The 27,921-nt window shown below is 61.7% G+C and overlaps 3 protein-coding genes across 8 annotated transcripts in view; all 3 read left to right on the top strand.

The window, feature by feature from the left end:
• SHC2 (SHC adaptor protein 2) overlaps positions 1-13,901 on the top strand; it is a 39,714-nt gene extending 25,813 nt beyond the window's left edge. Inside the window, exons 10-13 of one of the 6 annotated variants that reach the window (XR_013409394.1) lie at positions 4,561-6,051; positions 6,990-8,363; positions 11,542-11,675; positions 13,220-13,901. Coding sequence is in view for 1 of the 6 variants with exons in the window: in XM_028840027.2 (XP_028695860.1) it covers positions 4,561-4,695; positions 8,053-8,363; positions 11,542-11,670 (575 nt within the window). In the remaining 5 variants the exon portion in view is untranslated. Of the gene's footprint in view, positions 1-4,560; positions 6,109-6,989; positions 8,364-11,541; positions 11,676-13,219 lie in introns of all 6 variants that reach the window. The other 5 variants (XR_013409397.1, XR_013409395.1, XR_013409396.1 and 2 more) reach the window with 5 other exon arrangements.
• On the top strand, positions 176-21,293 carry LOC144336946 (uncharacterized). Its single transcript, XM_077978877.1, has 2 exons — positions 176-1,797; positions 21,284-21,293. The coding sequence occupies exon 1, from the start codon at positions 392-394 to the stop codon at positions 1,682-1,684; it is 1,293 nt and encodes a 430-aa protein (XP_077835003.1). The 5' UTR covers positions 176-391; the 3' UTR covers positions 1,685-1,797; positions 21,284-21,293.
• Positions 21,294-21,562: 269 nt separating this feature from the next.
• C2CD4C (C2 calcium dependent domain containing 4C) lies at positions 21,563-23,737 on the top strand. The gene is given in 2 exon segments (NM_001194820.2): positions 21,563-21,589; positions 22,180-23,737. A coding segment is annotated over 1 exon segment (1,266 nt). The 5' UTR covers positions 21,563-21,589; positions 22,180-22,219; the 3' UTR covers positions 23,486-23,737.
• Positions 23,738-27,921: the final 4,184 nt, after the last annotated feature.

Below are 27,921 nucleotides of genomic sequence, written 5' to 3'. Positions count from 1 at the left end.
TAGGAATCAGTAATTGCCCGCTCAACCGACATTCCCACCGGGCACTTCGAGCTTTGGCTTTTTGTTTTTGAGACAGCATCTTGCTCTGCCGCCCAGGTTGGAGTGCAGTGGCGTGATCACGGCTCACAAAAGCCTCCACCTCCCAGGCTCCAGCAGTTCCTCCTCCTAACTCTCCAGAGTAGCTGGAACCACAGGTGTGCGCCACTGCACCCAGCAAATTCTTAAATTTTGTGGAGGTGAGGTCTCACTGTGTTGCCCAGGCTGGTCTCAAAGCCCTGGGCTCAAGAGAGCCCCCCTTCCCTGTGCTGTGTGCAATTCCCCTTCCCTGTGCCGTGTGCAATTCCCTCTTCCCTGTGCAATTCCCTCTTCCCTGTGCAATTCCCCCTTCCCTATGCAATTCCCCCTTCCCTGTGCCGTGTGCAATTCCCTCTTCCCTGTGCAATTCCCTCTTCCCTGTGCCGCGTGCAATTCCCCCTTCCCTGTGCCGCGTGCAATTCCCCCTTCCCTGTGCCGTGTGCAATTCCCCCTTCCCTGTGCAATTCCCCCTTCCCTGTGCCGTGTGCAATTCCCTCTTCCCTGTGCAATTCCCCCTTCCCTGTGCCGCGTGCAATTCCCCCTTCCCTGTGCCGCGTGCAATTCCCCCTTCCCATGGCGTGTGCAATTCCCCCTTCCCTGTGCAATTCCCCCTTCCCTGTGCCGTGTGCAATTCCCTCTTCCCTGTGCAATTCCCCCTTCCCTGTGCCGCGTGCAATTCCCCCTTCCCTGTGCCGCGTGCAATTCCCCCTTCCCTGTGCCGCGTGCAATTCCCCCTTCCCTGTGCCGCGTGCAATTCCCCTTCCCTGTGCCGCGTGCAATTCCCCCTTCCCTGTGCCGCGTGCAATTCCCCTTCCCTGTGCCGTGTGCAATTCCCCCTTCCCTGTGCCGCGTGCAATTCCCCCTTCCCTGTGCCGCGTGCAATTCCCCTTCCCTGTGCCGTGTGCAATTCCCCCTTCCCTGTGCCGTGTGCAATTCCCCTTCCCTGTGCCGTGTGCAATTCCCCCTTCCCTGTGCCGTGTGCAATTCCCCTTCCCTGTGCCGTGTGCAATTCCCCTTCCCTGTGCCGTGTGCAATTCCCCTTCCCTGTGCCGTGTGCAGTTTCCCCTTCCGTGTGCAATTCCCTCTTCCCTGTGCAATTCCCCTTCCCTGTGCCGTGTGCAATTCCCCCTTCCCTGTGCCGTGTGCAATTCCCCTTCCCTGTGCCGTGTGCAATTCCCCTTCCCTGTGCAATTCCCCCTTCCCTGTGCCGCGTGCAATTCCCCCTTCCCTGTGCCGTGTGCAATTCCCCCTTCCCTGTGCTGTGTGCAGTTCCCTCTTCCCTGTGCAGTTCCCCCTTCCCTGTGCAATTCCCCCTTCCCTGTGCCGTGTGCAATTCCCTCTTCCGTGTGCAATTCCCTCTTCCCTGTGCCGTGTGCAATTCCCCCTTCCCTGTGCCGTGTGCAATTCCCCTTCCCTGTGCCGTGTGCAATTCCCCTTCCCTGTGCCGTGTGCAATTCCCCTTCCCTGTGCAATTCCCCCTTCCCTGTGCCGCGTGCAATTCCCCCTTCCCTGTGCTGTGTGCAGTTCCCTCTTCCCTGTGCAGTTCCCCCTTCCCTGTGCCGTGTGCAGTTCCCTCTTACCGAGGCCATTCCTGATGGGCATCGAGTGACCCTCCTGCTCCCTCAGGTGGCTCCGCGGCAGGCGCCCCTTGTTCCCAGGAGCCCTTTTCTCCGGTGCATGCTGAGCTGGGAACTGCCCGGTCACGGAGCGCCGGCCTTACTCACATTACCCGCGGTGCCCGTCACCCTCGAGGCGGCTGTGCAGTCGGCTCGCCCAGGGGCCCCGCCTGCGGCTGCCTGTGTCCTAACAGCCTCGCTAACATCTGTGTTGAGCTTTTTTTAGATCTTCCTAAACAATCTGGCATTTCGCTGCCAAGCGTCAGAGCCTCGAGCAGGTTGGAGAAGCTTGAGCCATCGGGAACCACCCGGTGCCCAGCTGTGAGCTGGTCCTGGCCCACGTTCCTCTGCGATGCTGGCAGCTCACCCCTGCCGAGGGGCTCGCCAGGGTTCCCGGCCCCCGTGCCCACACCCAGGCTGTTCTCACTTCTTGTCGTGCCCTTCGGGATTCTCTGCCCAAGAACTCCTACAAACCGAGTTCCAGGGTGCACGGATTCCTCCACCCATCTGCCTCCCGCGGTGTGTCCTCCCTCCCCGGACCCTCCCTCCCGCGGTGTGTCCTCCCTCCCCGGACTCTCCCTCCCTCCCTCCCGCGGTGCCGTCCTCCCCTCCCCGGACCCTCCCTCCCGCGGTGTGTCCTCCCCTCCCCGGACCCTCCCTCCCGCGGTGTGTCCTCCCCTCCCCGGACCCTCCCTCCCGCGGTGTGTCCTCCCCTCCCCGGACTCTCCCTCCCGCGGTGTGTCCTCCCCTCCCCGGACTCTCCCTCCCGCGGTGTGTCCTCCCCTCCCCGGACTCTCCCTCCCTCCCTCCCGCGGTGTGTCCTCCCCTCCCCGGACTCTCCCTCCCTCCCTCCCGCGGTGTGTCCTCCCCTCCCCGGACTCTCCCTCCCTCCCTCCCGCGGTGTGTCCTCCCCTCCCCGGACTCTCCCTCCCTCCCTCCCGCGGTGTGTCCTCCCCTCCCCGGACTCTCCCTCCCTCCCTCCCGCGGTGTGTCCTCCCCTCCCCGGACTCTCCATCCCTCCCTCCCGCGGTGTGTCCTCCCCTCCCCGGACTCTCCCTCCCGCGGTGTGTCCTCCCCTCCCCGGACTCTCCCTCCCTCCCGCGGTGTGTCCTCCCCTCCCCGGACCCTCCCTCCCTCCCTCCCGCGGTGTGTCCTCCCCTCCCCGGACTCTCCCTCCCTCCCTCCCGCGGTGTGTCCTCCCCTCCCCGGACTCTCCCTCCCTCCCTCCCGCGGTGTGTCCTCCCCTCCCCGGACTCTCCCTCCCTCCCTCCCGCGGTGTGTCCTCCCCTCCCCGGACTCTCCCTCCCTCCCTCCCGCGGTGTGTCCTCCCCTCCCCGGACTCTCCCTCCCTCCCTCCCACGGTGTGTCCTCCCCTCCCCGGACTCTCCCTCCCTCCCTCCCACGGTGCCGTCCTCCCCTCCCCGGACTCTCCCTCCCGCGATGTGTCCTCCCCTCCCCGGACTCTCCCTCCCTCCCTCCCGCGGTGTGTCCTCCCCTCCCCGGACTCTCCCTCCCTCCCTCCCGCGGTGTGTCCTCCCCTCCCCGGACTCTCCATCCCTCCCTCCCGCGGTGTGTCCTCCCCTCCCCGGACTCTCCCTCCCTCCCGCGGTGTGTCCTCCCCTCCCCGGACTCTCCCTCCCTCCCGCGGTGCCCTCCTCCCCTCCCCGGACTCTCCCTCCCGCGGTGTGTCCTCCCCTCCCCGGACTCTCCCTCCCTCCCTCCCGCGGTGTGTCCTCCCCTCCCCGGACTCTCCCTCCCGCTGTGCCGTCCTCCCCTCTCTGGACTCTTGCCACTGGGTTTCCTCCTTCTTGCCCACCCTGACCGTGAGAAACTGAGGGAATCTGTGCCCGCTCTTGGTAGACTGGGAAGGCCGGAGGGAAGCCCCTGCTCTCATCACCCAGCAAGGGCTAGTGCGGCCTCCCATTCACGTGGCATTACAGCCAGACCCTGTTCGGAGGCAGAGGCAGCCCGGTCAGGACCCGGCGGAATGATGCAGGGGGTGTCCAGGCAGGGCCCGAGGGAATGCCCCGAGGACGCCTGCAATGCTGGTCCGGCTTTTGAACCATGTAGATCCTTTTTTTTTTTTTTTTTTTAGAGACTGAGTCTCATTCTTTTGCCCAGGCTGGAGTGCAATGGCACAATCTCAGCTCACTGCAATCTCTGCCTCCCAGGTTCAAGCGGTTCTCACGCCTCTACCTCCCGATTAGTTGGGATTATGGGCGCCCACCACCACGCCCCGCTAATTTTTGTATTTTTAGTAGAGACGGGGCTTCGCCACGTTGGCCAGGCTGGTCTCGAACTCCTGACCTCAAATGATTCCCCTGCCTCCGCCTCCCAAAAGTGCTGGGATTACAGGCGTGAGCCGCCACGCCTGGCCCCGTGTAAATACTTTACATGTTCAAAATACAATTAAAAAAAGAAAGGAAGGAAAATCTCAAAATAGAACCGAGTCAGAACAAGTGACCCACGTGTGCCATGTTGATAGCATAATTACAGGGAAGCAGAGTCATTGTGATTATTTTTAAACGTGGGGACTGAACATACACACTGGGAAGCTCTGCTCCCTGAGCCGGGGAGGGGCTGGGTGGGGCAGCGGCTGCCCTCTCCCTGGGCGTGGATGTCTGGTGCCCACAGCCCCCGCCGCTCGCTGTCCCACTCGTGTCCCTGGCTGGAGCCCCACAGGGCTTTACTGCTGCTGTAAGACGCTCCCTGTGATGCCTGCAGACGGGCGGGTTACCATGGGGAGGCCAGAGCAGCGTCTGCCCTGCAGCCAGCAGCACAGGTCGGGGGGGAGGCTCCTGGTGGGACCCTGCCCGGTGTCCAGGGCCTGGCTCCCAGCCGACCCCCTGCCTCTCCTCACACTCCCCAGCTCCGCCAGGGGACGGCTACGTGCAGGCGGACGCCCGGGGCCCCCCGGACCTGGAGGAGCACCTCTATGTCAACACGCAGGGTCTGGACGCCCCCGAGCCGGAGGACAGTCCCAAGAAGGATCTGTTTGACATGCGTATGTGGGCAGCCTGGGGGGCGGCCTGTTGTCTGATGGGGGAGGCTCAACCCCACCCCCACCCCTACCCCCACTCCCTAGGGGATCCCTGGTTTGATGGGGGCGGCTCCGCTCTCCCCGCGAGATCCTTCAAGTCGACAGGGGTGGGGCGGGGAAGCCCAGTCTGTCTCCTGTGGGAGGCCTTGTCTGATGGGGGTGGCCTGGACTGTGCCTTCAGAGGGGCCAATCTGACAGGGGAGGCCCATCGATGTGATGGGTGAGGCCCAGACCCTCCCACAGGACCCCGTCTCCTGGGGCCTCCCTGCTGAACTCCCCGTGTCATGGGGAAGGCCGCTGGCCCCCCTCTGCGAGAAGCTCCACTCTCGGGGGTGACCCACCTGCCTCTGTCGGAACCCCCAGTCCGAAGCGAGGGGCTTTGTCATGCCTTCAAAGAATGACCAGTGTCGGGGGAGGCTGCGGCCCCCTCCGTGGGACGCTCTGGTCAACAGGGGAGGCCAGACCCTTGCCCCGTGGGACTCCTCAGTCTGAGAGGGGAGGCCTCGTCTTTTCTCTGTGGGACTCCTGGCCTCTGCAACTACCTGGCCCGCTGGTCTTCCACGCTGCCTCTGGGTCTGCCTGGTCTGAGGAGGGAATTTAAGTTTCCTCGGGCCTCAGACCCCGGGCTCTGAGGATTCTTCCTACAGAAACCCCAGCCTGATGGGGGAGGCACAGCTTCCTGCTTGAAGGAACGCCCAGTCCAACGAGGGAGGCTTAGTGCACCCCTGGACAAAGTGGCTAGTCTGATGGTGAACCCATTCCCCATGGGATGACCTAGCCCAAGGGAGGAGGCTTGTCCTTCCTTGCCTGAGGTGTCCAGAATTCTGATTTCCCGCAGCCTCGGCTCTGCCCTCCTCGAGCTCGGAGGGGTGTTGGCTCTGAGCTGCCAGATGGGGTCCTTGCCCGAGCTCAGGACGCATGCCAAGCTAGCCGCAAATGTCTTCCTTCCCTCCACCAGCTGACGATGCGGCTTCTCCTTAGCATCACAGTAATGACACCATCTGGCCCCTAGTGGGCACCTGCTGGGTCCCAAGCACTATCCTCGGCCCTCTTCGCTCCTCACGGCCACCCTCAGCTGGGAAAGGAGGGGCTTGGGGCTGTGAGCTTCCTTCTGAGGCAGGCTGTCCCTCAGGGCGACCGGACTGCCAGACAGCCCTGGTTGAGGAAAGGTGATGAAAAGTCCTGGTGCAGCCTCTGGTTCGCCACGTGCTCCTCCCCGAACCAGTCGCCGGCTGGGAGGGTGAACATGCCGACTGGCCAGGCTCGGAGTTGGAGCTGGTTCAGCCCCAGGGTCAGGGCGGGAGGATCCCAGGACCAGGAGCTGGAGGGAGTGAGGGTCAGGGCGGGAGGACCCCTCAGGACCAGGAGCTGGAGGGAGTGAGGGTCAGGGCGGGAGGATCCCCAGGACCAGGAGCTGGAGGAGTGAGGGTCAGGGCGGGAGGATCCCCAGGACCAGGAGCTGGAGGAGTGAGGGTCAGGGCGGGAGGATCCCCAGGACCAGGAGCTGGAGGAGTGAGGGTCAGGGCGGGAGGATCCCCAGGACCAGGAGCTGGAGGAGTGAGGGTCAGGGTGGGAGGACCACCCAGGACCAGGAGCTGGAGGGAGTGAGGGTCAGGGCGGGAGGACCACCCAGGACCAGAAGCTGGAGGGGTGCGGGGCTGGCCCAGCCACAGGGAGATCAGGGAGTGAGGGTCAGGGCGGGAGGATCCCAGGACCAGGAGCTGGAGGGAGTGAGGGTTAGGGCGGGAGGACCACCCAGGACCAGGAGCTGGAGGGGTGCGGAACTGGCCCAGCCACAGGTACACTAGGGAGGGAGGGTCAGGGTAGGAGGACTCCCCTGGACCAGAAGCTGGAGGACTGCGGGGCTGGCCCAGCCACAGGTACACTAGGGAGTGAGGGTCAGGGCGGGAGGATCCCAGGACCAGGAGCTGGAGGAGTGTGGAGCTGGCCCAGCCACAGGCAGACCAGGGAGTCAGGGTCAGGGCGGGAAGACTCCCCAGGACCAGAAGCTGGAGGGGTGTGGGGCTGGCCCAGCCACAGGGAGATCAGGGAGTGAGGGTCAGGGCGGGAGGATCCCAGGACCAGGAGCTGGAGGAAGTGAGGGTCAGGGCGGGAGGACCACCCAGGACCAGGAGCTGGAGGAGTGAGGGTTAGGGCGGGAGGATCCCCAGGACCAGGAGCTGGAGGGATGCGGGGCTGGCCCAGCCACAGGTACACTAGGGAGTGAGGGTCAGGGCGGGAGGACCCCCCAGGACCAGGAGCTGGAGGAGTGAGGGTCAAGGCGGGAGGATCCCCAGGACCAGGAGCTGGAGGGGTGCGGGGCTGGCCCAGCCACAGGTACACTAGGGAGTGAGGGTCAGGGCGGGAGGACCCCCCAGGACCAGGAGCTGGAGGACTGTGGGGCTGGCCCAGCCACAGGCAGACCAAGGAGTCAGGGTCAGGGCAGGAGGACTCCCCAGGAGCTGGAGGACTGCGGGGCTGGCCCAGCCACAGGTACACCAGGGAGTGAGGGTCAGGGCGGGAGGACTCCCCCGGACCAGGAGCTGGAGGAGTGTGGAGCTGGCCCAGCCACAGGCAGACCAGGGAGTCAGGGTCAGGGCAGGAGGACTCCCCAGGAGCTGGAGGACTGCGGGGCTGGCCCAGCCACAGGTACACCAGGGAGTGAGGGTCAGGGCAGGAGGACCCCCCAGGACCAGGAGCTGGAGGAATTTGAGGCCGCTCAAGCCACAGGTAGATGCGTCTCTGTCGGGGCTGGGGCGCCAGCGTTGTGGTTTCTGAACTATGCTGCTTTCTGCCTGGGGAAGCCCACACCTGTTTGACAATGAGGGGACTGAGACTCAGAGGAGAGCCTTGAGTGGCCTGTCGGATGTCGGCCCTGTTGGAAGCCGTTAGAAAACCCAGGGCAGAATATTTTAACACTAGAGGCAGCAGAGGGAAGCCGGTTTTCATCGGTTTTCATCGTGAGTATTTAGGGTACGTTGGAGGCCCTGGCCAGTGCGGTAAGGCCAGATAAGGAAAGAAGAGGCGTGTACTATGGGAAGGAAACCCACCTAACAAGGCAAGAAAAAGAAATAGGAGTTAACCTCTGAAAGAAAGAGCTGCTGCCATCCTTCGTACAGGCTTACAAAACCCAACCTGGGGGTCCGGGTGGCCGCACGTGAGCCCGCCGCACGCACGGGGCTGGGCGGAGCGTGAGTCCGATACACTGGGTGCTCGGTCAGTGCACGCCGACCAGTTCACGGGGGGCTCCCCGGGGAACCCGTTCCTCCCAGCTCTGGTCCCGGCCCCCGCCTGCCCAGCACTGCTGTCCCCGGCCTGCAGGACCCTTCGAGGATGCCCTGAAGCTGCATGAGTGCTCAGTGGCTGCAGGTATGACAGCAGCCCCCCTTCCCTTGGAGGACCAGTGGCCCAGCCCCCCTACCCGCCGGGCCCCTGTGGCCCCCACAGAGGAACAGCTGCGCCAGGAGCCCTGGTACCACGGCCGGATGAGCCGTCGGGCGGCAGAGAGGATGCTTCGAGCTGACGGGGACTTCCTTGTGCGAGACAGCGTCACCAACCCCGGGCAGTACGTCCTCACCGGCATGCACGCCGGGCAGCCCAAGCACCTGCTGCTGGTGGACCCCGAGGGCGTGGTAAGCTGGGCACGGGTGGGAGGGTCTCGGGGCCAAGGGCGTGGTAAGCTGGGCCCAGGTGGGAGGGTCTGGGGGCATCCCGGGGCTTAGCTGGGCCCAGGTGGGAGGGTCTCGGGCCCGAGGGCGTGGTAAGCTGGGCACAGGTGGGAGGGTCTGGGGGCATCCAGGGGCTTAGCTGGGCCCAGGTGGGAGGGTCTGGAGGCATCCAGGGGCTTAGCTGGGCCCAGGTGGGAGGGTCTGGAGGCATCCAGGGGCTTAGCTGGGCCCAGGTGGGAGGGTCTGGGGGCCGAGGGTGTGGTAAGCTGGGCCCAGGTGGGAGGGTCTCGGGGCATCCGGGGGCTTAGCTGGGCCCAGGTGGGAGGGTCTCGGGCCCGAGGGCGTGGTAAGCTGGGCCCAGGTGGGAGGGTCTGGGGGCATCCGGGGGCTTAGCTGGGCCCAGGTGGGAGGGTCTCGGGCCTGAGGGTGTGGTAAGCTGGGCACAGGTGGGAGGGTCTGGGGGCCGAGGGGGTGGCAAGCTGGGCACAGGTGGGAGGGTCTGGGGGCATCCGGGGGCTTAGCTGGGCCCAGGTGGGAGGGTCTCGGGCCTGAGGGTGTGGTAAGCTGGGCACAGGTGGGAGGGTCTTGGGGCCGAGGGGGTGGCAAGCTGGGCACAGGTGGGAGGGTCTGGGGGCATCCAGGGGCTTAGCTGGGCCCAGGTGGGAGGGTCTGAGGGCATCCAGGGGCTTAGCTGGGCCCAGGTGGGAGGGTCTGGGGGCATCCAGGGGCTTAGCTGGGCCCAGGTGGGAGGGTCTCGGGCCCGGGGGCATCCAGGGGCCATCCGTGTTTATGAAGCTTTTCCAGATTGTTGCAGATGTTGTGTTTGACCAGCTACCATAGAATTGCAAAGTATCTTCCAGTGTATTTTTGAGACAGAGTCTGGCTCTGTCACCCAGGCTTGTGTGTAGTGGCAGGATCATGGCTCTCTGCAGCCTCGAACTCCTGGGCTCAGGCGGTCCCCCTGGCTCAGCCTCCTGAGTAGCCGGGACTACAGGTGGGAGCCACCGTCCCCAGCTAAGTCTGTGTAGAGATGGGGCCTTGCTGTGTTGCCCAGGCTGGTCCCGAGCTACTGGCCTCACGTGATCCTCCTGACTTGTTTTCCCAATCGTAATCCCAATCGTACGATTTCATCCATCATAAGATGCCCCCCCCATATATCATGACGTACGCACCTTACAAATGGTGATGTATTTGAGGGATAAATATGGTATTTTCAGGTTCTAATTTATTTGAGGGTGTACAAAGCACTTCTCAATTTACAAGGAATTTTGGGATCAAGTTACTGAATTACTTCAATTCTTCCCTCCCTTTCTTTCTCTCTCTTTTTTTTTTTTTGATGGAGTCTCACACTGTTGCCCTGGCTGGAGTGTAGTGGCACAATCTCAGCTCATTGCAACCTCCGCCTCCAGGGTTCAAGCGATTCTCCCGCCTCAGCCTCCTGAGTAGCCGGGATTAAAGGCTCCCACCACCACACCTGGCTAATTTTTCGTATTTTTTTAGTAGAGACGGGGTTTCACGACGTTGGCCAGGCTGGTCTCGAACTCCTGACCTCGTGATCCGCCCGCCTCGGCCTCCCAAAGTGCTGGGATTACAGGCATGAGCCACCGCGCCTGGCCTAATTGCTTCAATGCTGAGAGACACTCTCCCCGCCCCAGTTTTGACGTCTCTGGAGTCTGGATTTTGTTTTTTTTTTTTTTTTTTTTTTTTGAGACGGAGTCTCGCTCTGTTGCCCAGGCTGGAGTGCAGTGGCGCGATCTCAGCTCACTGCAAGCTCTGCCTCCTGGGTTCACGCCATTCTCCTGCCTCAGCCTCCTGAGTAGCTGGGACTACAGGCGCCCGCCACCGCGCCCGGCTAATTTTTTGTATTTTTAGTAGAGACGGGGTTTCACCGTGGTCTCGATCTCCTGACCTTGTGATCCACCCGCCTCGGCCTCCCAAAGTGCTGGGATTACAGGCGTGAGCCACCGCGCCCGGCTGGATTTTGTTTTAAAACCATCGATTGCATACTTGAACTGCATCATTATTTAACAGCGAGGTTTTTCTCCTCTGTCTGCTCCTGGTACCTGAAATCGTGGTGCATCTTACAGTTGCTCTGGGCCAGTGGGATTTAGTAATCTCCAGCTTCTAAAGCGTTTTAGGGTTTACAAAGCATTTTCCGATTTACAAGGAGTTCTAGGGTTTATGAAGCATTTTGAGCGTCTGAGGGCTACACAGGTTATTTCTTAGGTGAGGAGGTGCTGGAGGGTTCGGAGGCCTCTCAGACTGCAGGAGGCATTTTCAGCCGTCCGGCCGAACCCTCAGAGTGGCTCTTGGGCTGGTGCGAGCCTGGTCTCCGCGTGAAGCACACTGTGGGGGGCAGGGGTGGCACTTGTGCACCCCAGCCTGGGACAAAGCTGGAGAGGGGCAGAGCTTGGGCGAGAGGCGCCTATTCTCCCAGTTCCCGAGCCCCCTCAGACTGTTTCCGGTCCCCCCGCCGCCGCCTAGCCTCTAGCCTGGTGGGTGATGCCTCTGCTCTTTCCCAGGCCAGATTCCCTCTGTTAAATGGATCCCTGGGGTCAGACTGGCAGCCCCTAGACCTGGGGAAGCTTCAGAACGTCTACCAGTACCTTGTCGAAAGGCAGATTCCCAGCTCCTATTCCCAGTGCCATGGAAGGAGATAATTTTGCCGCAGGCCTAGGAATGTGCATTTGCCCCTGTTCCCCACGTGAAATGTGCACAGGGCCCCCAGCCTCACCCACGAACTCAGAGCAGCCGGGGACACGTCACCCATGATCTCAGAGCAGCCGGGGACACGTCACCTCCTGGGTGCTGCTCGGTCCCAGGCCCCTCCCGGCGCCCGCTGGTGGCCGCCTCCCGGGTGCTGCCGGGTTTGCGGACACACGGCTCCAATCTCTCATGGGGTCACCCTTCAGCCCCCAACAGGACGCGTGGCCCCAGAACCCGGCGGTTTCAGAGCCCGTGCCCACGTGTGGTTCTGGGATTCTGAGGCCGATCCTGTGGCTGGCGTCCCAGAATTCCCTGGTCCGGACACTCATCCACGCAGGCACCCTAGGGGCTCCCCGACAGGACCCCAGATCGCCGATCTCTGACTCCACGGGTCCAGGCCGGCTCCCGGGAGCTGATACCGAGGTCTGTCCTGCAGGTGCGGACGAAGGACGTGCTGTTTGAGAGCATCAGCCACCTGATCGACCACCACCTGCAGAACGGGCAGCCCATCGTGGCCGCCGAGAGCGAGCTGCACCTGCGCGGCGTCGTCTCCCGGGAGCCCTGAGCCAGGTGTGTGGCTGCCGCCGTGGGCCGCCGGCCTCGTCCCCTTTACCCGATTCTTTTCTAATTTGAAATTTGAGACCCGGTTCACATGCCGTGCCTTTCCCTCTAGAGGGCACGACTCAGGGGTGTTCAGCATCCAAGCTGTGCAACCATCTCTGTCGAGTTCCAGAACATTCTATCAGCCCCGAAAGGTGCCCTGTCCCCACCAGCCATCGCTCCCTGTCCCCTCCCCAGCCCCAACCCCCATACATCCGCCTCCTGTCTCCGTGGATGGGCCTGTCCCGGACATTTTCTAGAAATGGGATCACACGGTGTGGCCTTCTGGGTCTGGCGTCTCTCACGGAGCGTGACGTCCTCAAGGTGCCTGGTGCTGTGGCCTGGGTCAGAGCTTGGCTCCTGTTCACGGCTGGGTAATGTCCCACTGTGTGACGGGGCCACATTGTGTTTGTTCATCCGCTGATGGACGTTTTGGCCACCGTGAGCCTTTGTGTACAGGTTGTATGTGGACACGCGTCACTGGCCGTGGTGGGCACGTGCCCCAGAGTGGCCCTGTGCAGCCATGATGGTAACTGTGCAGCTGTGATTGGCTGGGATGGATGTCACCTGGTCTTTATGGACCCCTGCTGCGTGCTGGGTGTCCAGGCCTCCTTCCCGGAGAGGACGGTGGGCTGGGACAGGCAGGGGCTGGTGTGTGAACCCAGGCAGTGAGAAGCCCACACCTCAGGCCGGGCCGCAGAGCCCTGGGCCTCTACTTTTGGTGCGGGGCTGGGGGGAACCCGTGGCGGGGCATCGACGGGGGAGGGACAGGCAGGTCTGGGTGATTTCAGGGTCTCTCCTCTGGGGTGAGGTCGGGGCAGGAGAGGGTGCAGCTGTGGGGCTGGAGGGAGTGGAGGCTAAGAGCGGCGGGGGAGGAGGGAGGGCCAGCAGGGGGAGGGGGCCGTGGAATTTCCCCAAGGGCCGCGCTTCTGGGCCAGGTCGGGCTGCTCTCCTGTCCCCATGACAACAGTCTCCTTCCTGCCTCCTCTTTCCTGGGTGGCACCTCCCCCACGCGGCCGCGGCCTCCACCCCGCCCCCAGCCAGGCCTCGGGCTGCAGACAGAGGGGGTTCCGGGTCTGGGAGGGGCTTTGGGGACCGAGAAGGGGCTCCCGTGAGGCACCGGAAACGGCCTGCGGGCTCCTGTGTTCCGTTCGCACCGGTCCCTGCCTGCGTCCTCTCCGAAAGGCGTTGGTGACCCCAGAAATAACCCCGAAGGCGGAATGAGTCCTGCTCAGGAGGCCGCTGGCCTGTCCCAGGAATGTGCTCAACCCCTCGGTTCTGAGACGGGCACCGGGATCGGCATTCTCGCCGGCAGGCGAGGAAACCGCAGAGGTCAGGGCACTCCCTAGGTCCACGGCAAGGACTCGGGTCACCCGCACGGGCGCCCCAGCCGTGCGAGCTGAGGAGCTGCGGGCTGGCCCTGAGTGTGGCACTCGTGGAGATGATGGCCAGGCAGAGCCCGGGTCTGCAGCCACCGTCTCAGCCCTGACCTCGCCTTCTCTTTCTGCCCGCAGGTGACCGTGCTCAGCCCCGGCTCCTGCCTGTCGTGGCCTTGGGGCGCTCAGCCCTCCTCCTGGATCCTGGTCAGGCCGAACCTCCGCTGCCTCTCCTTCCTTCGCATGAGCCTCTGGCACGGTCCTCCCTGCAGCCGGCCTGGGCTGGGCAGAGCCTCCTCCTGCCGGGACCCCTGCCTGGAGTGGGGGTGTTCATACCAAAGACAGAACCATTTCGCCTTTAAAGAAAATATATCCAGAGGCCGCCGCTGCCTGGGAGCCCTGGCCTGTGGGTCCCCCTCTCGCCCGGCTGGTTCGGTCTCACGCCCGGGAGAGTCAGGGCTCCCAGGACCCTGGGGAGGAGGCGGATCCTGGGCCTGGCTGGGCTTACTTTTCCCACTTGAGGAACTGGTTGCACGGTTGTCTTTGATGGGGGACAGTTAAGGTGCTTTGGGGTTCTCAGGCCAGGACACATGCTGGCGTTGGAAGTGGAGGCAGCCTTGAGGTGACCTGGGATTCCGGGGCAGCCAGGCCGCTCCAAGACAGTGGATACTGTGAGGCCCCGACACTTGGGAGCAGGGGAAGGATGTGGCTGCCCGGCCTGGGCTGTGCCCACCAGCTTCCGCCCAACCCCGCCCTCCCAGCTGTGGATCTAGACCAGATGTTCGGATCGGTTTGTCATTAAACCTGGGAACGGCCACAAGAGCATGAGCCCGCCTGCATATCTGGGGGCCCTTGCGGGGCTGGGGCTGGGGCTGGGACGAGTCACCCAGGTGGAGAGCTGAGAAGGCTCAGAGGGTCTACATGTGGCCTCCCTGAGGGCCTGGACTTGGAGAGAAGGGAGGCGGGGCTACGCGTGTGCCCATACCTGGCAGACTGTGGGGTGACCCTGTGCCCAGCAGCCCCCGCATCTCTCTCAGTTACCTCTATTTTATCCACGATAAAACACACTTCAGCTTCTCCATTAAACACTTCTCTCACCGCCTTGGAGACACCCTAGTTTATCACCCGAATGCCAAACCTGTCTTTCAAGATAGCCCAGGACATCAGACAAGAGCTGTTTGTTTTCTTCTCCGAGATGCCCCAGTGTAGCTGTAGATGGCCGGGCTCTTCTGTTGTCCTAGCTTCTCTCCAAGACACCCCGTCCATGCCCCTGCTCTTCCCCGATGCCCTGCATCATGCTCAAGCACCCCAGCTCCATTCCTTAGACCTGCTGTCATATCTGAGCCTCTGGCTCCAAGAGACCCCCCCAACTCCTCCTCCCACCAACACAGCATCTTCCCAGGGGAGAGGTTCCCAGCCTGGCCACATCCCTGCAGGCCCACGTCTGTCCCGGCCGAGATCTCTGGCTGCTTTCTCTGCAGGCGGCAGGCCCTACCCCTGCCCTGGGGGACAGGTCTAGTAAGGGTGTGTGTGGGGAGAAAAAGCCACTCCGGTTTGTTCTTAACTGGGACTGGAGCTCTCCAAAGGCAAGCCCAAAAGGGGCTTCAATGACACGTTTCTTATTTCAGAGATGTGGAAACAGAGCCATGCATCCATCCTCCCATCTACGCGTCTATCAGTAACCCACTCATCTACCATCCATCCATCCATCCAGTGTCACCCATCATATATCATCCATCATATATCATCCATCATATATCATCCATCTATAAATCCATCAGTAACCCATTCATCCATCCATCCATCCATCTATCCGTCCGTCCATCCATCCATCCATCGTATATCATCCATCTATAAATCCATCAGCAACCCATTCATCCATCCCCCATCTACACATCCATCAGTAACCCACTCATCTACCATCTATCCATCCATCTATCCATCCATCATATATCATCCATCGATAAATCCATCAGCAACCCATTCATCCATCCCCCATCTACACATTCATCAGTAACCCACTCATCTACTATCCATCCATCCATCCATCCATCCTATATCATCCATCGATAAATCCATCAGCAACCCATTCATCCATCCCCCATTTACACATCCATCAGTAACCCATTCATCCATCCATCCATCCATCCGTCCATCCATCCATCCATCCATCGTATATCATCCATCTATAAATCCATCAGCAACCCATTCATCCATCCCCCATCTACACATCCATCAGTAACCCACTCATCTACCATCCATCCATCCATCCATCATATATCATCCATCGATAAATCCATCAGCAACCCATTCATCCATCCCCATCTACACATCCATCAGTAACCCATTCATCCTCAATCTACACATCTATCAGTAATCCACGCATCCATCCCCCATCTGCACATCCATCAGTAACCCACTCATCCATCCCTCCATTCATCATACATCATCCATCTGTAAATCCATCAGTAATCCGTCCATCCATCCATCCATCTGCACATCCATCAGTAATCCACTCATCCATCCATCTATGCATCCATCAGTAATCCACTCATCCCCCATCTACACATCCATCCATCCATCTACACATCCATCATTAACCCACTCATCTATCCCTCATCTACACATCCATCAGTAATCAACTCATCCATCAGTAATCCACTCATCCATCCCTCATCTACACATCCATCAGTAATCCACTTATCCCCCATCTACACATCCATCAGTAATCCACTCATCCATCCGCCGTCTACACATCCATCAGTAATCCACTCATCCATCCACCATCTACACATCCATCAGTAATCCACTCATCCATCCACCGTCTACACATCCATCAGTAATCCACTCATCCATCCCCCATCTACACATCCATCAGTAATCCACTCATCCATCCACCGTCTACACATCCATCAGTAATCCACTCATCCATCCACCATCTACACATCCATCAGTAATCCATTTATCCCCCATCTACACATCCATCAGTAATCCACTCATCCATCCACCATCTACACATCCATCAGAATCCACTTGTCCCCCATCTACACATCCATCAGTAATCCACTCATCCATCCACCATCTACACATCCATCAGTAATCCACTCATCCATCCACCATCTACACATCCATCAGTAATCCACTCATCCATCCACCATCTACACATCCATCAGTAATCCATCCATCCATCCACCATCTACACATCCATCAGTAATCCACCCATCCATCCACCATCTACACATCCATCAGTAATCCACTCATCCATGCACCATCTACACATCCATCAGTAATCCACCCATCCATCCACCATCTACACATCCATCAGTCACCCATTCATCCATCCAACCATCCATCTACATATCCAACCATCCATCCAGTCACCCATTCATCCCCCCATCTACACCCATCAGTAACCCAGCCATCCATCTATCTGTTCACCCACCTGGTCCCCCATCCATCTGCCTAAGCCTCCGTCATTATTCCATCCATCCATTTTTCATATGTCCATCTATTCATCATCCATCCATCCACCTGTCTCTCTATTGCTCATCCATCGTCTATTCCTTGTTCATTCCCTTCACTGCTCCATCCATCTACCCACCCACCATCTTTCAGCATGCTTGCATTGAGCATCTTTTCTCTGCCAGGAGCTCTGGTAGGCAAACAGGATGCAATAGTGACCAAGACAGATCTACCCTCATGGAGATAATGGCTAAGTGACAATCAGCAAATCAACACTCAACATACAAAAACAACTGTGGAATGGGCATGGTGGCTCACGTCTGTAATCCCAGCACTTTGGGAGGCTGAGGCAGGTGGATCACCTGAGGTCAGGAGTTTGAGACCAGCCTGGCCAACACGTCAAAACCCCACGTCTACTGGAAATACAAAACTTAGCTGGGCGTGGTGGCGGGCGCCTATAGTCCCAGCTACTTGGGAGGTTGAGGCAGGAGAATCACTTGCATCTGGGAGGCGGAGGTTGCGGTGAGTTGAGATCGCACCACTGCACTCCAGCTTGGAGGACAGAGCAAGACTCCATCTCAAACCAAACAAGCAAACAACTGTGGAAAGGAGCGCGTCCTGGAGCTTAGAGATCCCAGGAAATCCAGGAGGGTATCTCTGTGGGAACAACACAAGGACGGTGATTGGAGGGTGAATAAAGTAGAGCTCTGGGCAGAGGAGACGGCGTGTGCAAAGGCCCTGTGGTGTGTTCAGTCAGCACATTCAGGGAGCAGAAGCGTGGCCAGTGTGGCCGGGTGAGGTCAGAAGCAGGGTGAGGACACGGAGCTTGGGGGAGGCCTGGTGCCCGGAAGAGCTGCCCGGGGTCTTTGAAGCACAGGGGCGATAACATTCCCCATGAGATTTCCCAGCAGGAAGTACACTGTTGGGAACAGGACAGGAATGGAGGGGACGGCAAGGAGGAGGCCCTGGACCAGAGGAGTGTTGGGGACTAAGGAGTGTCCGATTCCTGAGATGCATAGGACAGAGAGGGTCTAAATGCCCTTCATTCATTCATTCATTCATTCATTCATCGCCCTGGGCCCCGGGCCCCGGTTGCCCATCCACGCCCCGCCTCCGTCTGTCCTCTTCCAAGTCCCTGTGTAAATAGAAACCGGCACCTGCTGGGACATGAGCCAAGAGCGGCATGAACTCTGGGTGCTGAAACTCTCCCCGCTTTACAGATGAGGAGACGGAGGCTTGGAGAGGTGAGGTGACCTCCGAGACCATCCCACCGGGAGGTGGTGAAGCCGGTTTTGGGGGGCCCCCATTTCCCAATCCTGTGCTCTGGGCTGGAAGAGTCTGGGTGCCCAGACGCCTGGCTCCAGCTGGGTCCCCACACCTGTCTCCTACCCCTTCCTACCTTTGTACTTCCAATAATTGGAATAATTAGGTCAATAATCCACTCCTCGGGAGGCTGAGCCTGGAGAGGGAGGCAGGAGAACCCTGGGTCACATTCAACCTCTGAATAGTGCGAGCCTGGATGAGTCATTTCCTTCCCCGAGTCGCACTCAATCCCCTGCACGAGGACACAGGAGGACTTGCCGTGGAGGGGCCAGGATGCCCCGGGTATCAGCTAGTATTAACTGAGCACCCCCCTGCCCGTGGCAGGCCTGGAGGTCAGCCGGTTCCGTGTGCTCCCCGAGGCATCGGGCTACTCTGCTGTGCCTCAGTGTCCCTATCTGGAAACTGGCGATGATGGCCTCCAGGGCCCCTTGACTGGGCTAACCTGTGATGCACGAAGCAGCCGGGTCCCTCCTGGGAGCTCACAGACAGTCCTGTTCCTGGGATTGCTTTATTATTACACCGTCCCCTCCCTTTCCTGACGCTCCCAGGATAAGTCTTCAAGCTGCACAGGTACCCAGTGGCCTCCTCAGCATTGGAGCTCGGATCGTAGGCCCCCCCTTTTTTTTTTTTAAACCACCCCCCCCGTACATTCTCCAAGCCTGTTATCCTGGAGGCCACTGTGGGGCAGCCTTGGATTCAGGCCTGGCTCTGGGAAGCCCCAGGTCCCTGCTGGGGCCCCCACCTGTGGGGATGGAGGGCCAAAGTCATGCTGCATGAGGTGCCACGACTCAGGGCCGAGAGGGGCTGGGCGATACCACCTGGGCCCCCTCCTCCAGCTTGAGCCTCCCGGTCTCCGATTCCTGGAGGGCTGCAGCGAGGCTGCTGTAGATGGAGGCAGAAGGTTCCGTTGACCAGGAGAGTCCTGTTTACTCAGCGATTGCGCAGAGCTGAGCAGCCGGAAGGCCCCGGCCTGCCTGCTCCTGCCCCACCCAGGGTGGGGCCTGCATCTGTCCACAGGGCAGGTGTTAGGACCCATCCCAGGTACTTTTCAGGCCTCTGTTTCCGCAGCCCCCAAATGGGATGGGGTGGGCTTCTGGTCGAGCCAGGCTGTGGGAGGGTCAGAGCTCTGGGGTGCACCGTGAGGTCTGGGCCAGCTCCCCCTGGCTGAGACCCTTTCCTCACCTGCAGAAGCGTCTGGGGAGGATGGTGACTGACACCTGCCTCGCACACTTGGTGGGGCGGCTGTAGGCACATCGTGATCTGTTGAACCCTCCCTCCAAGGCTGTGATGCCCTGGGCTGCTGAAGAGGCAGAGGTCTGGATGCTTGTCAGCGTCACACAGGGGGAGGTGTTGGCGCCAGGATTCAAGCCCTGATTGACCAGCTCTGCATTTGTGTCCTTAGCACAGAAACAAGCGTAGTGGAAACTCAGTGCCTCATCCCCCAACCCAGCTGGGAGGACAGAGTCTGCCCCCACCTGGGCTGGGCAGGGGTGCTGGAGAGCGAACCCCCAATACTTGGGGCTGGCCTGATGTCAGGAGACCGGTCACTGCCACTTCCTCGGGCCCACGCTGTCCCCTTCCCTCCCCAGGCCCTGCTGTCTTTGTCTGCAGTTGAGGAGGGTGACTCTGTGGCTCCTGAGGCCCCTCCCCTAGGGCCGAAGGAGCGCTGTTCCCGGGCCATTGTGGTGATGCTATTCGCTCATTTGTTTGGCAAATGTTTATTAGAGACTTGGCTGGCCTGGGCTTTGGGGACACCACAGGGACAGACCCCCAGGACCCTCCTCCTGGCTTGGGCCCAGCAGGGGTGGTGGACAGACCTCCAGGATCGGGGCCCAGCAGGGGCGGTGGGCAGACCCCCAGGACCCTCCTTCTGGCTCAGGCCCAGCAGGGGTGGTGAACAAACCCCCAGGACCCTCCTCCCGGCTCGGGCCCAGCAGGGCCGGTGGACAGACCCCCAGGATCGGGGCCCAGCAGGGGTGGTGGACAGACCCCCAGGACCCTCCTCCCAGTTCAGGTCCAGAAGGGGGTGGTCGACAGACCCCCAGGACCCTCCTCCCGGCAGCTCGAGCTGGGGTTCGGGGGCCCTGCCAGGCTGCGGTGAAGGGGAGAATTTCTCGGTGTCTGCCTCCCTGTCAGAGTTCAGGGCTGTGTCGTGGTTGCCCCAGCACAAAGTGGGGGCTCATCCCCGTTTGCTGGGTGAACAGAAGTGGGGACTCATCAACACTTGCTGGGTGAACAAAGCTGAGATGGGGTCACAGCTCCCCTGGGTTTCACTTTACTCCTCTGGATGGCAGGACTCTAACCCCTCACTTCAAGGCTACGTGGAGAGTGGGGAGGCCTCAGCCCAGCTCCCTCGCCCTCCTGGACCCCTCTTGTACCGCTGTGGCGGCAGCCGCTCCTTCCAGCTTGGGCCACGTCCAGACTTGGGGACATTCCCAGAACGCAGGAGGCTCCTGGACAATCAATAATCCAATAAAGCGCCAGGCGTCCGCCGGCTCCCGGTTGGTCCTGGTGATATGTTATCTTGCTGGCTCCATACACATGGAGGCTGGGAACTGCTCAGGTTGGTGCCAGAAGAGGAAACTGAGGCGGGAAGGGAGGGAAAGAAGGAAGCAGTGAAGGCTGGGACTGGTAGATCACATCAGCAACTGGCAGGAGGGGGGTTGGGGCCTCAGGAAGGGGGACCCTGTGGTCTCAGGAACGGCCAGGAAACCTGGGACCTGGTCTTGCCCCCTCTGGGTTTTTCCATCCGTGAATCACACGGATGTGCCTTTTCCCTTCGCCCAGTGCCTCACACTTCCCTGCTGTGTTCCTGATCCAGGAGTCACCACCCCTACAGTTCTGAGCTGCACCTGTGTGCTCTGTGGGCCTCCTGCCCCTGCATCACCAGGGCCGGGGCCACCTCCCTCCGTCCCAGCTGTGTCCCCGGGGGGCCGGGTCACTGTCCAGCATCAAGCGGGTGCTCAGTAAACGTTTGTCCGTGAAATGAAGGAGCAGGCTCCCAGGCTTCTTGGGGGGCTTCTGAGAGGTTGCCCGTTTAGTGAGACCAGCTGTTCCAGCTGCTCGGTCCTTGTTTCTGGAAGGAAACCCCCCCCCACCGCTTCCTCATCTACAAATTGGGAATTGCAGTAGGACCTGCGTACTGGGTTGTGTGAGAGTCAGAGACCCGCCAGGGAGAAAACGCTCCATCATAAACCCAGCTGCATTTATTACTGTTGCCGTCATTTAATTCGTCGTCGTCCGTCGGGAAAGCTCCTCGCCGGCAGCGAGTAGGGGGTCTGGGGTCCTCTTCAGATGTACGGAGGCAGGGGCTTGGGGTTGGGAGTCCGGCTTCCCGGAATCTGCGGGCGTGAGCGCCAGGAGTGGCCATCAGCCAACCGCGACCACCTGCTGGTCGCCCACCGGCCCCCCGTCAGCCCCCGGGTCCTGGCGAGGCTCCTCCCTGCCACCGGCCTCCGGGGGCTGTGGGGAGACGGCCCCCCACGCCGTCCCTGGAGGGCGCAGCGAGGCGGGGGCGCGGGCGCTCGTACTAGGAGGAATACGGCGGCGGCGGCGGCGGGGCTGGGCGGTTTCCCGCCGCGGGTGAATGAGTCCGACTGCGCTGCCGCCGCCGCCCGCATCGAGGCTCCGGCCGCGTCCCCCGCGCCAGCCCCGGGAGCCTGCGCCCGAGACCTCTGCGTGTCTGCGAACAGACCTCCAGCCTCGGGCCGTCACCCCGGGCAGGTGAGTCCCGCGACCCCGCCCGGCCTGCGGGCACCGCCAGGACCCCACCCCCACCCCAGGCTGAGTCGCGGGAGGGTGGGGGGGACACGGGGAGTCGCTCGCTGCGCTCGCGGCCCCAGACCCGCGGCCCCTCCCTCCCCCCACCCGAACGCCTGGCCCTGCGGTCCGGGGAGAAGCCACAGGTGGGAGGGAGCCGGGGGGGCGGAGCTGGGACACCCCGGGGGCCCACCCACATCCGCGTCTTCCCCTAGGACTGAGCGCGGAACCCCTTAGAACCAGCGCTGAGAGGCTCCAAACCGGAGCAGGGGCGGGAGGGGGGCCAGTCTCCTCTGGGAGCGCCCCAGAGTCAGCGCGGCCCCCACCTCCCCGGGCTTGGGTGCTTGGGAGTTAAGCGGGACCCCTCCGGAAAAGGGAGGGGGACCCGCCTCCCTCCTGTCTTGGGCCGCAGCGTCCGGGCGGGACGCCCCCAGAGGACCCCTGCACCCCCACCCCACCCACAGGGCCCGGCCAGGTGGCCTCACAGGGAACAGGTGCCCAGGGCCCTCTGCCAGCCGCCCCCCGCTGCTCCTGACCCCTGCTTCTCTTCCCAGACGCTGCAGCCCCTGTCCTGGCCTCTTGCCTGCCGCCCCCATGAGAAAAACCAACATGTGGTTCTTGGAGCGGCTTCGGGGGTCTGGGGAGAACGGTGCTGCCCGGGGCGCGGGGAGTGAGGCCGGGGACAAGGCCTCCAAGGGGCCCCTATACAGCAATGTGCTGACGCCCGACAAGATCCCCGACTTTTTCATCCCCCCCAAGCTGCCCTCGGGCCCCGTGGAGGGTGACGGACAGGCCGCGCTGGGCCCGTCCACGTCGGAACAGAACCTGGCCTCCGCGGCCCCCCGCCAGACCCCACGGAGCCCCCGGCTGCCTGCCAAGCTGGCAGCCGAGAGCAAGAGCTTGCTGAAGGCAGCCACCCGGCACGTGATCCAGATCGAGAGTGCTGAGGAGTGGCCGCCTGAGGAGGCCACTGACCCAGACCCCCAGGCCCAGGGCGCCATGTCCCTGCCCTCGGTCCCCAAGGCCCAGACGTCCTACGGCTTCACCACGCTGGCCGAGAGCCCCCACACTAGACGCAAGGAGTCTCTGTTCCACAGTGAGCACGGGGCCCTGGCCCAGGTGGGCTCCCTGGGTGCCGGGCGCCGCCGGGCAGCTGCCAAGGCCAACGGGGGTGATGGGGCCCCCAGGGAGGCTGGCGGGGCCCTCATGAGCCCCGGCCGCTACTTCAGTGGCGGGGAGAGCGACACGGGGTCCTCGGCCGAGTCCTCTCCCTTCGGATCACCTCTGCTCTCCCGCTCGGTGTCACTGCTCAAAGGCTTCGCCCAGGACAGCCAGGCCAAGGTGAGCCAGCTCCGGCACTCGGTGGGCCGCCACGGCTCCCTGTCGGCTGACGACAGCACTCCAGACACCAGCCCCGGCAGCCGGCGCCGCCTGACCCGCCGGGCACCCCCGGAACCTGGCCCCGAGTCGGGCCAGGCGCGTGGAGAGCACACGGTCCACGTGGGCCCTCGGGGCAGCGTGCGGCTGCTGGCGGAGTACGAGGCAGGCCAGGCCCGCCTGCGGGTGCGCCTGCTGGCCGCCGAGGGCCTCTACGACCGCCTGTACGATGCCCGCAGCATCAACTGCTGCGTGGGCCTGTGCCTGGTGCCCGGCAAGCTGCAGAAGCAGCGAAGCACCATCATCAAGAACAGCCGCCACCCGGTCTTCAACGAGGATTTCTTCTTCGACGGCCTGGGGCCGGCCAGCGTCCGGAAACTGGCCCTCAGGATCAAGGTGGTGAACAAGGGCAGCAGCCTCAAGCGGGACACGCTGCTCGGGGAGAAGGAGCTGCCCCTGACCTCCCTGCTCCCCTTCCTGTAGAGCGGGGACCTGCTCGCTGCCCGCTCGGGTGCAGAGGGCAGACCCCCGTCTCTCCTCCACACCGGGTCCTGGCGGGCAGGTCCGCTGGCTTGGGCTGGGGCTGGGCGGGGAGGGGCTCACACTCAGGCTGGGCTGGGCCCCGATGCTGCAGCTGACGTGGGTTTGCTGGGTCACCCGATGCTGACTGGAGTATTATTTTTCATGAATTAATTTCTTTGGAGGAGGAGGAGGAGGAGAGGGGGCCTCAGGGGAACAGAAAGGGCCACTTCGTGAGGCCCCTCCACATTGCCTCACCCCTTTCACGCAGAGTTCTAGCAGGAGGTTCTCAGGGGTCCAGGAATCCGTGCAAGTGACAAGGCAGGGCCGTGGACGGGGAGGTCACAAGTCCCGGAGCCCACAGTCTCCTCCACTGCACGCGTGTCTTCCTCCCCCGCAGCCTGCCGCCATCCAGTTCCCACCCTGCAGAGAGCAGGGCCTCACAGCAACACCAGGCCCAGGTCCAGGCCCAGACTCTGCCCGAGACGCTCCCTCCAGGGGCCAGGCTGTCTCTGGGTCTCCCAGCGTCCCAGGTTCCGGTGGTGAGCGGGACCGGGCCAGGGTGCCTTGCCGAGGGTGGGCGCGGAGGGAGCAGCTGCTGCCACAGCCAGAGCAGAGGAGGTCTTGGCAGAGGTCCGCTGGGAGGAAACGGCCCTCCTGTCCTGCGTTCCTCCGACACGGTTGACACTTGCTTTTTGGGTGCAGGCCTGTCTGGCCATTTCCGCTGTGGCGCTGAAGGGTCTTGCTCAGAGATGCCCAGAGAGCAGCCCTGTGGCCCATTCCTCCGCGCTGGGGGCTGCCACCCGTCGCCCTTTTGTCCAGCGTCTGCAGCTGGGAGCGACACGCGGTGACTGACGGCCGTGGCTTTGACGCCGTGTGTAAATAGGCTGCGGCTACGGCGGGTGGGTCAGAGCCCAGGAGGCAGCTGGGGGGACCCGGCTGTGGCCTTTCATGCTGCTCGGTGGCCTCAAGGCTTCCATTGTGTGGTTATGTGGGTCCTTGAATGATTTTGGGGGGCGGTTTCCAGCTCAGAATGATGCAGAAAAGACTCAAAGCAGGGGCCAGGCCAGGGCAGTGCCTATGCCTCTCCTGGCTGCTGGTGGGCACGGGGAACCAGGGCACATCTGTGGCATCCCGGGGCGCATCTGTGGCATCCCAGGACGTCCCTCATCAGCCCGTTTGCTGCACGTTGTTCCTCTTGACCAGGGAAGGGTGGAGGAGCTGCTTCCCAGGACTGGAGGAGCAGCCGGGCCCCTGCTGCACGTTCGGTGGGACACACCTGTGAGCCCTCCAGAGAGAGACAGTGTAGGGCCCTTGGGGCTGGGCCCCTTCTGAGCCTGGTGTTGCAGGCGCTCTGCTCTCTCTGGAAGCCAGGGCACCCAGGGCGGGAGCTCCTCAGGCGGGGAGGCGGGGAGGGTGCCCTGCATGGAGAGAGACGCTCCCCGCCTTCTCTGATGCTCACCCCTCCCAGGCCCTGTTCTCTCTGGGGTCCCCTGTTTAATAGCCCCTGCACTGTTTGATATCTTAGTGTCTGAGGTTGACTGTGGGTAAATCTGTAAGACACTCCCCAAGCGTGTTTGTTTATAAAAGCTGTTTATAGTGCAATAAAGGTGTTTCGGGAATACGGGGGTGGAGGTTGGCTTGCCTGGCTGTTTAATAACGAGAGAGCTCTGCCGTGAACCCCAGGGAGGCGGTGGAGAGGGTTCCAGATCAGTGAGGTCCTTTCCACCGACGTTCAGAATGCCCTCCACATTCTCCTGCCCTGGGCGGAGGCAGGCAGGGGGCAGGAGCCCAGTCCCTGATAAACCACCGCTCCCTTGGAGCAGCAGGTCTGGGTGCCGCTCCACGATTCCAGCTCGGTGACGGCACCCATGTGAGGAAACAGGACTCTGACCCCACACGGTGCCTACAGGGTGGGTCCCAGCTCCACCCAGAACCTTCAGACAGGACCCCATCTCCACTACCCCCACCAGACACCGACCCGTCTCCCCTGACACCCCTCAGGACAGGGCCCCATCCCCCCTCAGACCCCTCAGGACAGGGCCCCGTCCCCCCCCCAGATCCCACGGGACAGGAACCCGTCTCCACAGACCCCTCAGGACAGGACCCCATTACCCCCCCCAACCCCTCAGGACAGGACCCCGTCCCCCACAAGACCCCTCAGGATGGGATCCTGTCCCCCACAAGACCCCTTAGGACGGGACCCCATCCCCCCCAGATCCCTCAGGACGGGACCCCGTCCCCCCTCAGATCCCTCAGGACAGGGCCCGTCTCTGTGCTCTGAGCCCAGGCTGGGCTTTGTCTCTGCCGCTGCCCGCGGGGCCCAGAGGTCTCTGCCATCTCAAATCCACCAGGAGCTTTTGGGATTGGGGGTTCAGCGCAGCCCCGCCTCCTGACAGTGGCCTGAGGAGCTGCACTAAGGAGTCCCCGTCAGGGCCTGTGATGGGTTGACAGGGCTACGGGCGCCTGGTACCCTCTTCAGCCCCAGCCACTCATCCCTAGGCTGCGTGTGTGTGCGTGCCAGGTAGGTGCACATACGTAGCCATGTGCTTCTGCATGTGTGTGCAGTGTGACTGCACGTGTGCCCATGTTACTGTGTCATCTGTTTGGTGTAACAGTGGCCCTGTGACCAGGTGAGTGCCTGCAAGCACTCGAGTGTAGCTGCCTGTGTGCTGGTGTGTGCACATGTAAGCACGTGAGCTGTGTATGCATGTGTGTAACTGTGTGCACTTGTGTGTGCCTGCATCAGCACGTGTGTGCTGGCGTGTGCACGTGTAAGCACGTGAGCTGTGTGTGCATGTGTAACTGCGTGCACTTGTGTGTGCCTGTGTCAGAGCGTGTGTGCTGGCGTGTGCACGTGTAAGCACATGAGCTGTGTATGCATGTGTAACTGTGTGCACTTGTGTGTGCCTGCATCAGCACGTGTGTGCTGGCGTGTGCATGTGTAAGCATGTGAGCTGTGTATGCGTGTGTAGCTGTGTGCACTCGTGTGTGCCTGTGTCAGTGCGTGTGTGCTGGCATGTGCACGTATAAGCACATGAGCTGTGTATGCATGTGTAACTGTGTGCACTTGTGTGTGCCTGCATCAGCACGTGTGTGCTGGCATGTGCATGTGTAAGCATGTGAGCTGTGTGTGCATGTGTAACTGCGTGCACTTGTGTGTGCCTGTGTCAGCGCGTGTGTGCTGGCGTGTGCACGTGTAAGCATGTGAACTGTGTATGCATGTGTAACTGCGTGCACTTGTGTGTGCCTGCATCACTGCTGGTGTGCACTTGTGTGTGCGTCTGTGTGTGCTGATGTCTGGGAGCTGCGGCTGCCCGTGCCCTCCCCGCTCCACTTCTAAGTGGGCACCACCCAGGGATGCCGTGCCTGCGTGGTGTCTCGCCCTGCCTCAGGTCTTGGCTCACTGCCCTTCAGGTCAGCCCCCACCCCGGAGGAGTCAGATGCCCTTGTTCACTCCTGGCTGTGGTCGTTTGCTGCCTTGTGATATTGATCCTGAGCAGAGCGAATCTACTGTCAGGGCCTCCAGCGTCCCTGGCGCCGCAGAGCGCTCGGTCCCAGTGGGTGCTGTGCAGTGAAGGAGGCGGGCACACCTGCCAGCAGTCTCTCCTTCCAGCGTGGCGGCCATCCTGAGTCTCCCGACCCTCAGGAAGGCCATGGGCACCACAGGCAGGGGGCAGCCTGTTTGGTGCAAATTACACAAAGATGCCCTTTCTTCAGTGTGGAGCCATCATAGGGAACAACAGAGCCAAGAGATGAGCAGTCAGAAGCCTGGAGACATTGTGGACACCTGGATCCAGCTATGCCTGAAGTTCATAACAGTGCACCACTTCAGCTCAGAGGGTGGGCCAGTAAAGTCCCTTCTTTGCTCAAGCCGGCTTCATTCAGGTTGTTTTGTTTTGTTTTGTTTTGTTTTGTTTGTTTTTTGCAGATGGAGTTTTGCTCTGTTTTCTGGGCTGCAGTACAGTGGTGCAATGTGGGCTCTCTGCAGCCTCCGCCTTCTGGGTTCAAGCAATTCTCCTGCCTCAGCCTCCCAAGTAGCTGAGATGACAGGCACCCGCCACCATGCTCGGCTAGTTTTTTGTATTTTTTTTTTTTTTTTTTTTTGAGACGGAGTCTCGCTCTGCCGCCCAGGCTGGAGTGCAGTGGCCAGATCTCAGCTCACTGCAAGCTCCGCCTCCCGGGTTTACGCCATTCTCCTGCCTCAGCCTCCCGAGTAGCTGGGACTACAGGCGCCCACCACCTCGCCCGGTTAGTTTTTTGTATTTTTTAGTAGAGACGGGGTTTCACCGTGTTAGCCAGGATGGTCTCGATCTCCCGACCTCGTGATCCGCCCGTCTCGGCCTCCCAAAGTGCTGAGATTACAGGCTTGAGCCACTGCGCCCGGCCAGTTTTTTGTA

This window comes from Macaca mulatta, chromosome 19 (assembly GCF_049350105.2).
Source record: "Macaca mulatta isolate MMU2019108-1 chromosome 19, T2T-MMU8v2.0, whole genome shotgun sequence".
In the NCBI taxonomy this organism is placed as follows: domain Eukaryota; kingdom Metazoa; phylum Chordata; class Mammalia; order Primates; family Cercopithecidae; genus Macaca; species Macaca mulatta.
Note: the sequence above shows the minus strand (reverse complement) of the source record. Positions and strands in the feature narration are given on the sequence as shown.